This window comes from Coffea arabica, chromosome 4c (genome assembly GCF_036785885.1).
Source record: "Coffea arabica cultivar ET-39 chromosome 4c, Coffea Arabica ET-39 HiFi, whole genome shotgun sequence".
Taxonomy (NCBI): domain Eukaryota; kingdom Viridiplantae; phylum Streptophyta; class Magnoliopsida; order Gentianales; family Rubiaceae; genus Coffea; species Coffea arabica.
In genome coordinates this window covers 44,078,573-44,091,548 of record NC_092316.1, presented here as the reverse complement: position 1 = coordinate 44,091,548, position 12,976 = coordinate 44,078,573, and the positions used below count along the sequence as shown (strand labels likewise).

At 33.6% G+C, this 12,976-nt stretch overlaps 1 protein-coding gene across 2 annotated transcripts; it reads right to left on the bottom strand.

Annotated features, from left to right (window-relative positions):
• Positions 1 to 664: 664 nt before the first annotated feature.
• LOC113739461 (UDP-glucose 6-dehydrogenase 1) lies at positions 665 to 3,535 on the bottom strand. Of its 2 annotated transcripts, none has more exons than XM_072046241.1 (2): positions 3,432 to 3,535; positions 665 to 2,290 (listed from the first exon to the last, which is right to left on the bottom strand). In XM_072046241.1, the coding sequence occupies exon 2, from the start codon at positions 2,283 to 2,285 to the stop codon at positions 843 to 845; it is 1,443 nt and encodes a 480-aa protein (XP_071902342.1). In that variant the 5' UTR covers positions 2,286 to 2,290; positions 3,432 to 3,535; the 3' UTR covers positions 665 to 842. The 2 variants fall into 2 exon arrangements, with proteins under 2 accessions (XP_071902342.1, XP_027122481.1); XM_027266680.2 differs by lacking the exon at positions 3,432 to 3,535 and adding an exon at positions 3,201 to 3,337.
• Between the last annotated feature and the right edge of the window lie 9,441 nt (positions 3,536 to 12,976).

The window sequence follows — 12,976 nt, the reverse complement described above, 5'->3', positions numbered from 1 at the left end:
ACTGTTTAGGGGAGGTGAATGCAATTTCTAAACCTAGAGGGGAGGTCAGTGCAAATGTCAGAAATCTCAGGGGAGGTTTCTGCAATTATCCCAAATAAAGTACCCAACTCCCCAACTTTTACGCCATGATTCTACCATTTTTCCACCATCTGCTGAGCCCTGTGTGCTGATTGCTTGCTAGTTCCTACTCCAGCCTTTGAGTTGCTATGCCTTCCCTGATTGGAGAAATATTTCGATTTAGTCGGCCCTAAAGTCTCTTGGAAGATATTCTCTTGATTTCCTGGCGACCCAGACCGAAGGAATAGAAAGAGTCATTAGGCAGGAAAGCAAGATCTATGCCTTTAAGTGTAGCAATCAAGGAAAGGAGTGTATTCTACAGCTGAAAATAGGTAAGTATAGCTGTTGTGGTGAAAAAACTGGTGCACATAAGGTCTAAAATGTGCAGCACATTAGGTCCCTGAAAGGGTTGGAATAGGAAGTATTTGAGGAAGAATAACAAGATAAAAAGGGTTAGAAAGGAAAAAGGATGACAAACAAAATGAAATCCTGTTCCTGGTTCATGCATCTTATCTGAATATGTTAATAGTGAAAGCTACCAATGTCCAAGGAAAAATATACATGAATCTGATGTACTACTTAGACTTTAGAGAAAATCCATCTTTTATTATCATATAAAACTGTCATAAGCTCACAAAAATACGAAGTTAAACAACAGAACAATGTGAGGCCAAAGTAATTGGCAAGAAAGATACTAGACACAAAAGGAAAAAAGAATTTAAAGAATTGGTCCCTCTCATAATTTTCAAAATTCTAGCCCTTGATCTATAATGAGAAACACTTCCTTATGCCACGGCAGGCAGATCCTTGAGCCATGGATCTAATGGTTTGCCAATGGAGTAGACAATAAATCCAATCTCTCTCAGCTTCTCCACATTCACAACATTCCTACCATCAAAAACAAATGCAGGCTTCTGCATGTTGTCATAGATCTTTTTGTAATCAAGAGTTTTGAATTCATCCCACTCAGTCAGAATGCAGAGACCGTGAGCATCCTTTATTGCCTCATAAGCATCCCAAGCAACACTGACTTGCTTTACCGTGGTAGGGCTGAGTGGTTGGAGGTGAACTGGGTGATCCCAGTCAAACTTGTTCAGTGACAGATCCCTCTGGATCTGCTCTTCATTGACCTGCGGATCGTATATGCTCAAGTGAGCTTTGTCTGTAAGCAGCCCTTTGCACACATCAATAGCTGGAGTCTCCCTTGTATCACCTGTATCTTTCTTGAAGGCAAATCCAAGAATGGCTATCTTCTTGCCTGCAACAGTATTAAACATGGAGGACACAGCCCTAGTAACAAAGCGGTTTTTTTGGTAGTCATTTACCTTGATCACTTGTTTCCAATAGCTAGCAACTTCTGAGAGGCCATTGCATTCACAAATGTAAACTAAGTTCAGGATATCCTTCTGAAAGCAAGAACCACCAAAACCAACACTGGCATTTAAAAATTTAGGCCCAATTCTGGTGTCCTTTCCAATAGCATGGGACACTTGTGAAACATCTGCTCCAGTTGCTTCACAGAGGGCTGACATCGCATTGACAGATGAGATCCTTTGGGCCAAGAAAGCATTGGCAGCAAGCTTTGAGAGCTCTGCTGACCAGAGATTGGTGCAAAGGATTCTTTCTTCAGGCACCCACTGAGCATAGACATCTTTAAGTGCTTGAATTGCCTTCTGCCCCTGAGGTGTTTCTCGTCCTCCAATAAGAACACGGTCAGGATTAAAAAGATCCTGAATTGCAGTACCCTCAGCAAGGAATTCTGGGTTGGAGAGAATCTGATAATTGATACCCTTGCTGTTGTGAGTTAATATTTTCTCAATTGCCTCGGCTGTTTTCACTGGAACTGTAGACTTCTCAACAACAATCTTGTCAGATTTTGATACATCAGCTATCATGCGAGCTGCACTTTCCCAATATGTAAGATCTGCAGCTTTGCCAGCACCAAGGCCTCGAGTTTTGGTTGGGGTGTTAACTGAAACGAAGACTATATCTGCTTCTGATACATGCTTTTCAACATCATTACTGAAAAAGAGATTCTTCCCTCGGCACTGCTTTACTACTTCTTCAAGGCCAGGCTCATATATGGGTAACTGATCACTGTTCCAGGCTGTGATCCGGGAAACTGAGATATCAACAACAGCTACTTCAATTGAGGGGCACTTGAGGGCAATGACTGCCATTGTAGGACCTCCAACATATCCAGCTCCAATACAACAAATCTTCACCATTGTTCCTGTTACATAGAACCAGGATTAATAGTTTTGTCCGAGGTTAGGCTTTCTAGTACCTGAATGAAGATATACAGTAGGAAAAAGCAGAATCTAAAACTTTTCCTTTGACACATGTATAGACAAATAAAAGCTCCAGCTAAACTATCCAGGAGAGACAATCTCTTCATTTGCATATAATTGAGAACACATTAAATCCGAATAAAGTTGCAGCCTTGCTGAAGCCTAAAAGAATCACAGTGCAAAGAGAATCTTTTTATGCTCCCATTGCAACTTATCATCTTCCCTCAATGTTTTAGTGTCTTGATTCGACATAGAAAATTCTTAAATACTATAAACATCTTATACAGTTGGTTGGTTGTAGATTTGGACTAAAGAAATCAACAAGAAAGAAAAAGAGGAAAAAGTACATAAAACCAGTAATTGGAAGTCAATAAAAGCAGAGGCTTATGGCAGCAAGAGTGACTAATTCTCTGAGACAAATGCAACTGCAAACAACAAACTGAAGTTTCTTAAGAATGTTACGAACTCAACATTTTTCCACTCAAATATTAGCTGACCTCTTCTTTTTACACCTGGTGCAAGTTGCAGATTTGATGTCTAATCCATCAATCGTGTATCAACTATGATAAATATAATTTGGCATTAGCTTGCAGTAAAAAAGGGCATTAACACACACAAATCAAAGCATATGTATAACAAATTATGCAGGATAAACAATTCAGAAACTAAAATAATTTGAAGGATTACAAAACAAAAAAAAAAAAAAAAAACCATGAAAAGGCGCAGCTAAATACAAGTATTTCCATGTCGGAGAAGAGAAATCACAAGTTTGGCTACAAAGATGGACTTCAAAAATTATGCTAATTCATATTGTTCTACTGCATAAAATAGGTTTCAACACAAATTAATTACCTGAAGAGATTATCTAACGAATTGAGTGTCAATAATGGTGTCAATAATCTCGAAAGCTAGAGGGAGACCACAGTTAGTATGATGGCCAAAATGGCCAAGACCTCTTTATATACTGGAAGTATAATCAACCTTGGATGTGTTAGCACGAGGGACTCTCACAAATAAAGCAAAGTGATAAAAGTCAGATTTAAAAGCTGAATTGGAACTTTTTAACACGTTTCCAAACATTACCTTTCAGTAACAAACAAGGGAAAATATCAACTTTTTCCCCCCAAACTGTTAAAAACCAATTAAATAGTCCTATTTGTAAAACCAGTATCCAAATCCAACTGCAGCACCTGAAAGAAAATAGATAAAATAAAGAAAAGGAAAAGAAAACAAAATTCTTTTAATCACTTTGTTGCAAAATATATACTCCACCACAGTATAGTTGACTTAAAATGGGGGAACAAAATCAAATAATCCATCGTTACAGACATTTTTAACAACCAATATTTTTTTTTAAAGTCAGATAAAAAGGAAAAACATAAGGAACCCGTTGGACCAGATTGATTTTTGATTAAATCCCATGTCGTGAAATAAGTTAACAAGTCACAAAAGTGACTGTTTTTGCTGAGTATGAAACATGTGATGAAGAAGCAATCACATCAAAAGAGCACAGTGAGAGGGGCACTTCTCATGTGAAATTAAGTGCACTAACCACACATTAGCCAAAAATCTAATGCCATTTACGGTCAAAAACTAAAAAAGAAAGAAAGCTAGCTTAGGATTTCAGAAACAACGTGACTGGTTGGTTCAAAAGGCGTTTGAGTAAGATGGAAGACAAGGATTAATGATGACAAATGCATTAGTACATAATACAATTCAATACATGCACAGTTTTCTTTTCATGTGAAAAACAGCTCATAGTTTTAAACTATATAACACTTGTTTCTGAAGGCAACAAATGTATGTATGTTAGGGTGATTAACGTGCGAGTACCTGATGAAATGGTCTTAAAAAGAGCGAAAAAACGCACCAGAAGGTGGTGAAGCAGCGTGAAAAGCACTTCTTGATGCAATGTAGGAGAGAAAAGAAAGGGATAGCTGGCTTGAGTAATGAGAAAATTATATTGACAATTTAGAATTTGTTAATCAAAGTTTGCTTGCATATACCGTTGAAGGGAGTCCCTTTATATTAAGATTTATATTACATGTGAGTCTAAGGTTTATGGAAGTTTAATAAATGCACTAAGATATTTTGTTATGGAATATTCTCAGGATCTACAACTTACAATGTATTAAGAGGAAATAATTAAGGGGTATGTATTGAGCATAAATACAGATGATAATATGGAATTTTGTCTTTGTTCGTTTTGTAATTAGGGGGCTGGTGTGGGGGATCTAAAATATCTCTTTTCATATTTGTTTCACATATTAAATTTATTTTACATGTGAGTCATGGGTTTATGGACGTTTGTAAATGTATTAAGATTTTGGAATGGAATATTCTTACTATTTACAATGGATTAAAGGGAAATGAAGTGTATTTGTTGAACATAAACATAGAAGCTAGATATGGAATTTGTCTTTGGATTTTGGAGCCGGGGGGGGGGGGGGGGGGGGGAGTGGAGGGGAGGGGCTCTTGGTTCCAAGTTTCTGTGTGAAATAGTTTTTACATATTAAATTTTGAACTCCTAAAAATCTAGGGCTTTATAGGATATCACGTTTCTAATGCATAATAAACATTTTCTTGCATGAATAGTTTCCAAACCCTTAGGAATGGTCATTATTTTTTCCATGATCTGGACAAACAGAGTCGGAGCGTACAAAGAAAAGGATAATTAGATAACTAAATATGAAAGAATAGTCAGATCAGGCAAAAAATGACATGAATTTCTTCAATTTTCATGTGAAGCAACAAAAGACGCTACATATTTAGTGCGATTAGATTTGTCGCACATCAGAAATATTTTCCCACAAAACAAAAGGAGAACATAATAGTTAATTACGATGACATTATTTTATCTACGGATGCATTAGTTTCTATAGCTGAATGTGCAGAAATACAATGTGAGAAGAAAAGGGAAAATCATTCAAAACGTCCCTCACATTTTACAAGGTAACTTTTTTCATCCCTCATTTTTAAAAGTGTAATTTTATCTCTTACAAATTCGTATTGATCAAATTTAGTCCCTACTTAGATTTTCGACTAGTTTTTTGTCGGAATCTACCACGTACCTTGCATGCGATCATTTTTTAAGGGCAAATTTGTCAAATCAAATTTTACATAATTCGATTCATAGTCCCTCACATTTCACAAAATGAATTTTTTCATCTCTTACATTTTTCAAAATGGATTTTTTCATCCTCATTGATCATATGTATGAATAGTTTTTTTTTCTTTAAACTCATGTAAATATTTATTTGATTTCATCTGAACAGTACGAATAGCATGTAATATATTTTTATTTGATTTCACCTAAAATGGCTAATCATAGTTATACATATGCTATTCAATAGATATATACAAGGGTTTAAAACTAACAATTTTATTTTAAATCCATATATATATCTATATGATTTCACCATGTGAACTTATTCAATATTTGTGACCTTTCTCTTTTGGTAATAATTTATTTATTGAGTTGTATAATAAGGCCATCTAATTAATGGGTTCTAATTCGAATTCTATAGTTGTGCTAATAAATTATAGTTTAAATCTAAAATTTCTATTCGCCACTTTAAGACCAATAGGTAAATTAGTTGTCTAGTGATTATTTTAAAATTTGAAAGTATCAATCACTTATTTCTTTTTATCATTCTTTTTCTTTGTTTACTTTGTTTATTTTGTTTTGTCCAAATTTAATTCGATATAAACACTCGATAATGTTTAAGATTAAATTTCTTCTTTGTTTTCAATTTTCGAGTAAAAGGAAATGAATGAGTGAAAAACTAATAAATTTTTTAAATCCATGTATATATCTATTTGATTGCACCTAAACAGTACGAATAGCATGTAATATATCAGGTGATTATATATTACATACTATTCATATTGTTCAAATGAAATCAAATAGATATATACATGAATTTAAAAAAAATTATTCGCATACATGGTTAATGAGGGACGAAAAAATTCATTTTGTGAAATGTGAGGGATGAAAAAATTCATTTTGTGAAATATAAGGGACTATGAATCGAATTATGTAAAATTTGATTCGACAATTTTGTTTTTAAAAATGATCACGTGCAAGGCATATGGTGGATTCCGACCAAAAATTAGTCGAAAATTTAGGTAGGGACAAAATTTGATCAATGTGAATTTGTAAGGGATGTAAAATTATATTTTTAAAAGTGAGGGATGAAAAAAGTTATTTTGCAAAATGTGAAGGACTTTTTGAATGATATTCCCAGAAGAAAAAAAATCAGTTCCTAGTTAAAGAAAGTCCTTAAAGGATTAAGAAAATGGTTAAAACGTGAAATTAAAAGATTAATGTTTTTGCTAGAGTGTCAAACTACTCCTTATGAACTAGGAAACAGGAAAGGGTCAATTGCCATTTACCACTTTGAACTTTTATTTGGTTCTGATTGACCCCTAATTTTTCATTATGTCATCATGATCATTCTAAATTGTTAATGTTTCTTGTCGTAAAAGTTGATGGTGTTAACTATCGTGCTCGATCAAGTGGGATGGATTTGAGAGTTTAGAATATATTATATCTAAAAATTAAAGTTTAAGGTGTAAAGTGAGAATTAGATATACATTGGGTGTGAACAGAGAATAAGTTTTTTTTTTTAAAAAGTATACTATGTATTCTGGAGAGCGTTCAACTAACAAATGAGAAAACTTAACTGGAATTTCAATTGCTTAGAATTCTCAAACTTTTTCTGTCTAGTCTTTTTTCATATTTCAAAAACTTGATGGGTTAGTTTGGTTTACACCCAACATTGGGGACCAGAATTGTATTTTTCCTTTTAGTTTTTTGCGGGACATTTGTCTAGATTTTGACTAAGTTGTTCTTGACCCTAAGGATCAGTAGATTGAATTTCAACGTTAATTTGCACAATAAACTACTGCGCGTGTCAACTGCCAATCAAACTATGAACAAAAAGAGTCCAGCATACCATGGTCTATGGAAACAACAACCAAGGAGCTCTCATCAAATTTTGCCAAATGATTAAAAAAAAGGATTAAAAAAGAAGTTTTCCTTTTCAAGAAAATGGTTAATTGTGGTCTAAAAGGAGAGGAAATTAATCAAAAGACCTTCAATTTTTTGAATACTTCGTTTTCTTTATGCAATAGATGGTCAAAACTTTCCATCATTGTTGGAAATTGTTAGGTGGTACCTTTTTCTGCTTTTTAGTAAGATGTGTGCGGTCAAGATGGTGCTTCGCACATTGACGTCGATTACCTTCGAGTGTTAATCTAATTTTGTTGGGGGTTTCCAATTATTTCGACCGTTAAAAAAAAGTAAGACGTGTGCAGTCAGCAAAGGCATATGATAAAGGGATGAAAGACCGTTACAACTGTCAATGATAATTGCAGAGTGTAATGTAAATATTAACATAACAAGTATAGATAACAAAACAATAAATGTAAATACTAACGCATCAACATGCAAAAACACAATAAATTTTCTCACTTCTTGAAATTTTTGTCCAACAATTCTGGTAGTGACAGTAGCGTCTAGATTCATTACTTTAGTGTTGACATTTATAGTTTTAATGTCTACATTGAACAATTGTAGAAACCTTAATCCATGATAAAGTCTCAAAAGCATTACTATTTGGTTTATTAATTACTCAAAAGCTTTGTTGTGAACGGCTGCTGAGTTGTACTTGGAAGATGTATGCATGTGCCAACTGTGGCAATTAGGTGACTTAATTGCACAGAAAAGATCATTTGTGCATATAAACATTGTTGACTTGGAATATCACCATGCATTCAACTTTTTACACAATAATGGCAATTGAAAGAAACTGCTGAACTCATGCTTTTGGAAACCGCACAGAAAAATCATTCCGACCAGCTTTACTTAAACTAGAAGACTAACATTCATCTACTATGGAGATCAACGGTTCTTGACACACATCTAGGGCTTCTGTAAAGTCCGGCATGTGGCTAAAGCCTAAAAGTATATGTAGACATTGAAATTTTAATTAATTGTAAAAATTACCAGTGGTTTATAAATTATTTCTATGACTTATTTTTATCCAATTGGATATTGTCACATGTCATGCACACTTGAAAATTTGATTATTCGGCATCCAACCATGTCTCTCCATATGTCAAATTGAGGTGTTCCAAGTAATTAAAAATACTGAGGTATCTCTACAAATCAAATTATACCATGTCATATGTTTTCATGATTTGACAAAATTATGGATAAATATTTAAATAATTATTTCTTTATTAGAGATAATATTTAGAGTTATTTAATCCATGTATATGTCTTATATACTATGATGATTCGTCCAATTAAATGGTGCCACATCATATATTCCTAAAATCTGACCAATCAAGGGAATATTTATTGATATTATCTCTTGATTAATAAATATTAAATGAAGAGATAATATTTAAAGTGGTACAGTTTTGATATGACTGCATGTCTTGCAAGACAAGCAAAGCGGCATACATGTTTTTAGTTTCTACCCTATTCAACTGTTATAAATAAGGGGGCCTCTCCACCAAAACTCACACATCACATATTTCATACTCTCATATTTTCTTAAACCTCCAAGGTTGTGAAGGCTCTGCATCTTCATGTTCTTCAAGTCTTACTCATATCAAAACTTGAATTTTTAAGCGTTCGAGTTCATCAAGTTCTTCAAATTTTTTATATCAAGATTTGAAAGAATCAATGATAGATCCAATAAAAAGTTTTGAAACTCTTGGATTAATGTTTAATTAGAAGAATCGAAGGAAACTCTCTACAAATTGGAGAAAATTTCAGAAATTGTAACTCGTATGTTTTCTTAAAAATTCATGTTCTTCAATTGCTTATATCAATGAATGGTTCCGAAGAACAACAAATCCACGGTTGGTCGTTCGAAGGCTAATGAGGCTGCACATGTTGCTACAAACACTCGAGCTGTTGGACCTATGACAAGAAGCATGACAAGAGTTTCCACCTAAGTGTGGAGGTTCCATCTACGTCAACTCCCATCTTTGCTCAATATCACTGATGACTCTTCTCCCACACTACCTGCCTCAATCGAGAATATCCTTGCCATGTTTGAATTTAGATCTGGATCCAAACTTTCTAAACATGAATATGATTTATCAAGTATTGGATCGGCATCTTTCCAAGAAATTGGAAACAATGATGAAACACATCAATGACCAAAATATGCTTATCGCTCGACTTCTCAACCAAAAAGATTGCACTCCTAAAGAAAACTACATGAACTCCAAGGAACAACAAGAACATGAGATTTGGTCATCCAAAGGCAAAAAAAAAAAAAATGATAGAAATATACGTCACCGCTGAGGGAACAAATCCGATGGAATAACTAAAGGAGTTTGTTGAAAATGTGATCAAAGTCAAGAAAGAGAATAGCTAGAGGTCTAGGTTCACTTATTCCAAACCTTATACTACAAGGATTGACAATCTTGTAATACTTGCTAGATATCAGCCACCTAAGTTTTAACAATTCAATGAAAAAGGCAATTCAAAACAACATGTAGCCCATTTCATCGAAACTTACAATAATATTGGAGCATATGGTGACCTCTTAGTCAAAAAATCTGTCCGATCATTAAAAGATAATGTCTTTGATTGGTACACTAATTTGAACCTGAATCGATTGATAGTTGCGAGCAATTCAAGTAGGAGTTTCTCAGTTGCTTCTATAGCACTTAGAGAATTGTTAGTGTGTTAGAATTGACTCATACCCGCCAATGGAAGAATGAGCATGTCGTCAACTCTATTGATAGGTGGAGAAGTCTGAGTCTCAACTGTAAAAACAGACTTTCTGAAACTTCTACAATAGAAATGTGCATCCAAGGAATGCATTGGAATTTAAACTACATTTTACAAGGCATTCCTCTAAGCACTTTTGAAAAGTTAGCCACTCGAACTCATGATATGGAATTGAGCATCCCAGCTAATGCAACTGATGATCCTCCTATTTAAGACCTTGTTTGGACAGCAATTTTTCCTGCATTTTCCATGAACACATTTCTCAATCATCTTTTTACCTCACATATATCAAATCGCTATAACCATTTTGCTACACAAAATCTAGAAAAATGCAATCCAAACAAGGCCTAAGTTTCTCGTGCTTAACTGTCTCGACAAAATGAGAAGCAAGAGAACAAGAAGGGGGGCAAGTCTCATCCAAAACTCAATAGTAAGGAATTATGACAATGAATTTGATACCTATGAAGATTGCTACAAAGGTGAGTTGAAAAGTCACCAAGAAATAGATTACTTCCGAAATAGATCAACAAAAAAGCCCACTCTAATGGAAATGCAAGAGAAAGAATACATTTCCTTGACTCTAATTTACAAGGAATATTAAATGATCTTTATAAAATAAAACTCATTGAATTTTCTAAGATAAAACATCCTGAGGAAACTGGCCGAGTCAACGACCTCAGTTATTGCTGTTATCATCATTTGATTGGTCATCCTCTTACAAAATATTTTGTTTTTAAAGGCAAAATCATGGATTGAGCCCGTCAAGGTAAAATCCTTCTTGAAGACGACAAAGTATCTGCAAACCAAGTCAGAATAATATTTGGTTCTTTATGTTGTCCAATAGAAGTTCCTCCTAGTCAATATTTGTCAAACAATATTCCATTTACAAAGCAGAGGATTACAAAATCTTTAAGCCAAAATGTCAATAAAAATGATAATGAAGGATGGACCCTCATTACTCGAAGCCAGAATTATAGGTTGAAAATGCAGAAAAGCGCCCTTCTACCAAAATTCAAAATCATGAAAAAGCAAAATACGATGAAGAAATTGAAAAAGGTGATTAAAGTTCCAAGTCTTTCAAAAGATCCACTGTCCAAAAGATCTATCAGCCTAAGAAATATTTTACATGATGATGATGACTATGCATTTTGTAATATCACCAAATCCAAAAATTTTCAAGTTGCACAAATAAATGCTAAACTAGAAGAGAAACTTAAAATTGCTATTGAATGCACAACAACCATCATCTTTGATACTGCTAATTGGCTCCAAGTCCCATAATTGTACCTTATTTGTCAATGGATATATTCAAGAATAAAAAGTAAATAGGATACTTATCAATAAAGAATCTACTGTCAATATCATGTCTTTACATGCCATGAAAGAATTTGAATTTTCAAGTGATGAACAATCTCAAAGCCATCTCATGATTCAAGAGTTTAATCAAGGGAGGCAAAAAGCAATTAGTCTTTTAAGGTTTGAATTGTTTGTTGGTGAGTTATTTTCAAGTGCGCTTTTCCATATTATTAGCACTAAAATCTCTTACAATATGTTTTTGAAAAAAACTGTGGATTCGTACCATCACTCTTTATTAGCACTTTAGGTATTCTTATGATGGTATCGTCAAGAAAGTTGTTGTAGATGATAAGTCCTTCACTGAAGTCAAGACATATTTACTAATGTCAAATTTTGCCTCTAAGGTGAAACTAGAATAAAAGAATCAATGGAAGAAGAAAATCAAAAATTTAAAGTACCTATTTTGCGTTATGTTCCAAAATAAAAAAAAATAAGGGTCAATCTCTATTTGTTGGATATGATACATTTGAAAGATTAAATGTTCCATTCACCAAAATTGAGTTAGTCAATAATGAAAAATTTGTCCTTTAGGGATTTGTTCGTCCAAAGGAGGAGTCTACAATGGAACATAAATCATTACCAATCACTCGAACTCAAGAAGGTTTCAATCAAAATGCATACAAATTTTTTGTTAAGGCTAATTACAACCCAAATGAGAAAAATACATTGAACAAAGTTCTTCCTGAAATAACTAGCGAGAAAACTCATAGATTGACTTCTACTCAAAAATATTAAAAGAGAAAGGTTGCGTTGTTGAAAGTTCATCCATGGATCTTGGCTATCAACCACCTTCTCCTGTTCATATAGCAATTAAAAGGACAAGTTGTAATTATGTGAATGTAGAAAGAGAGGTCACTAGTCAAAGAAGGTCTGTTTTGATAGATTAGGAAATAAGTCAAAGCATGTTTCTATCATTGATAGACTTGGCCCACAAATAAAGAACTTGAAACGATCTATCTATGAGAGATTAAGCATGCCAATACAAGAATAACTAATTATTAAGGAAGAAAAGAGATTGCTCCAGTAAAATAAAGTGGTTCAAGAAAATGAGTCACTAATTTTTTCGTACATTATGATTATTTATTTAAGGAAAAATGATTAGTTTCATCCCTCACATTTTGCAAAAATATTTTTTTCATCCCCCACTTTTAAAATGAAGCAAATTCGTTCCTAATATTTAAAAATTGAAGTTATTACATTCCTTAATCCAACTTTCAATCTGAATCAAACCATTCAATAACACAGTAATAAATTTCAAGCAACTCCATCACATTCACATGACATTTATTGAACAAAAAAAGAAAAAAAAATCTTGGAATAGCAGGGTTTCTTTTTTGGTTAAATCTTTTCATGCACCGTTAGTCTGTACACTTGTGAGTTTAGATATATACCATACATATAAAATTTGATATTTAAATTTAAATTGAAATAATGTCGCAAATATCTAGACTTGTTAGTGCATATAATGATAATGTAGAACAGATTATTATTCTTTTTTATGTTATAATTTTTT

What these genes read in the sequence shown, in the direction of transcription:
- LOC113739461 (XM_072046241.1), bottom strand. Translation starts at nt 2,285, where the DNA reads ATGGTGAAGATTTGTTGTATTGGAGCTGGATATGTTGGAGGTCCTACA.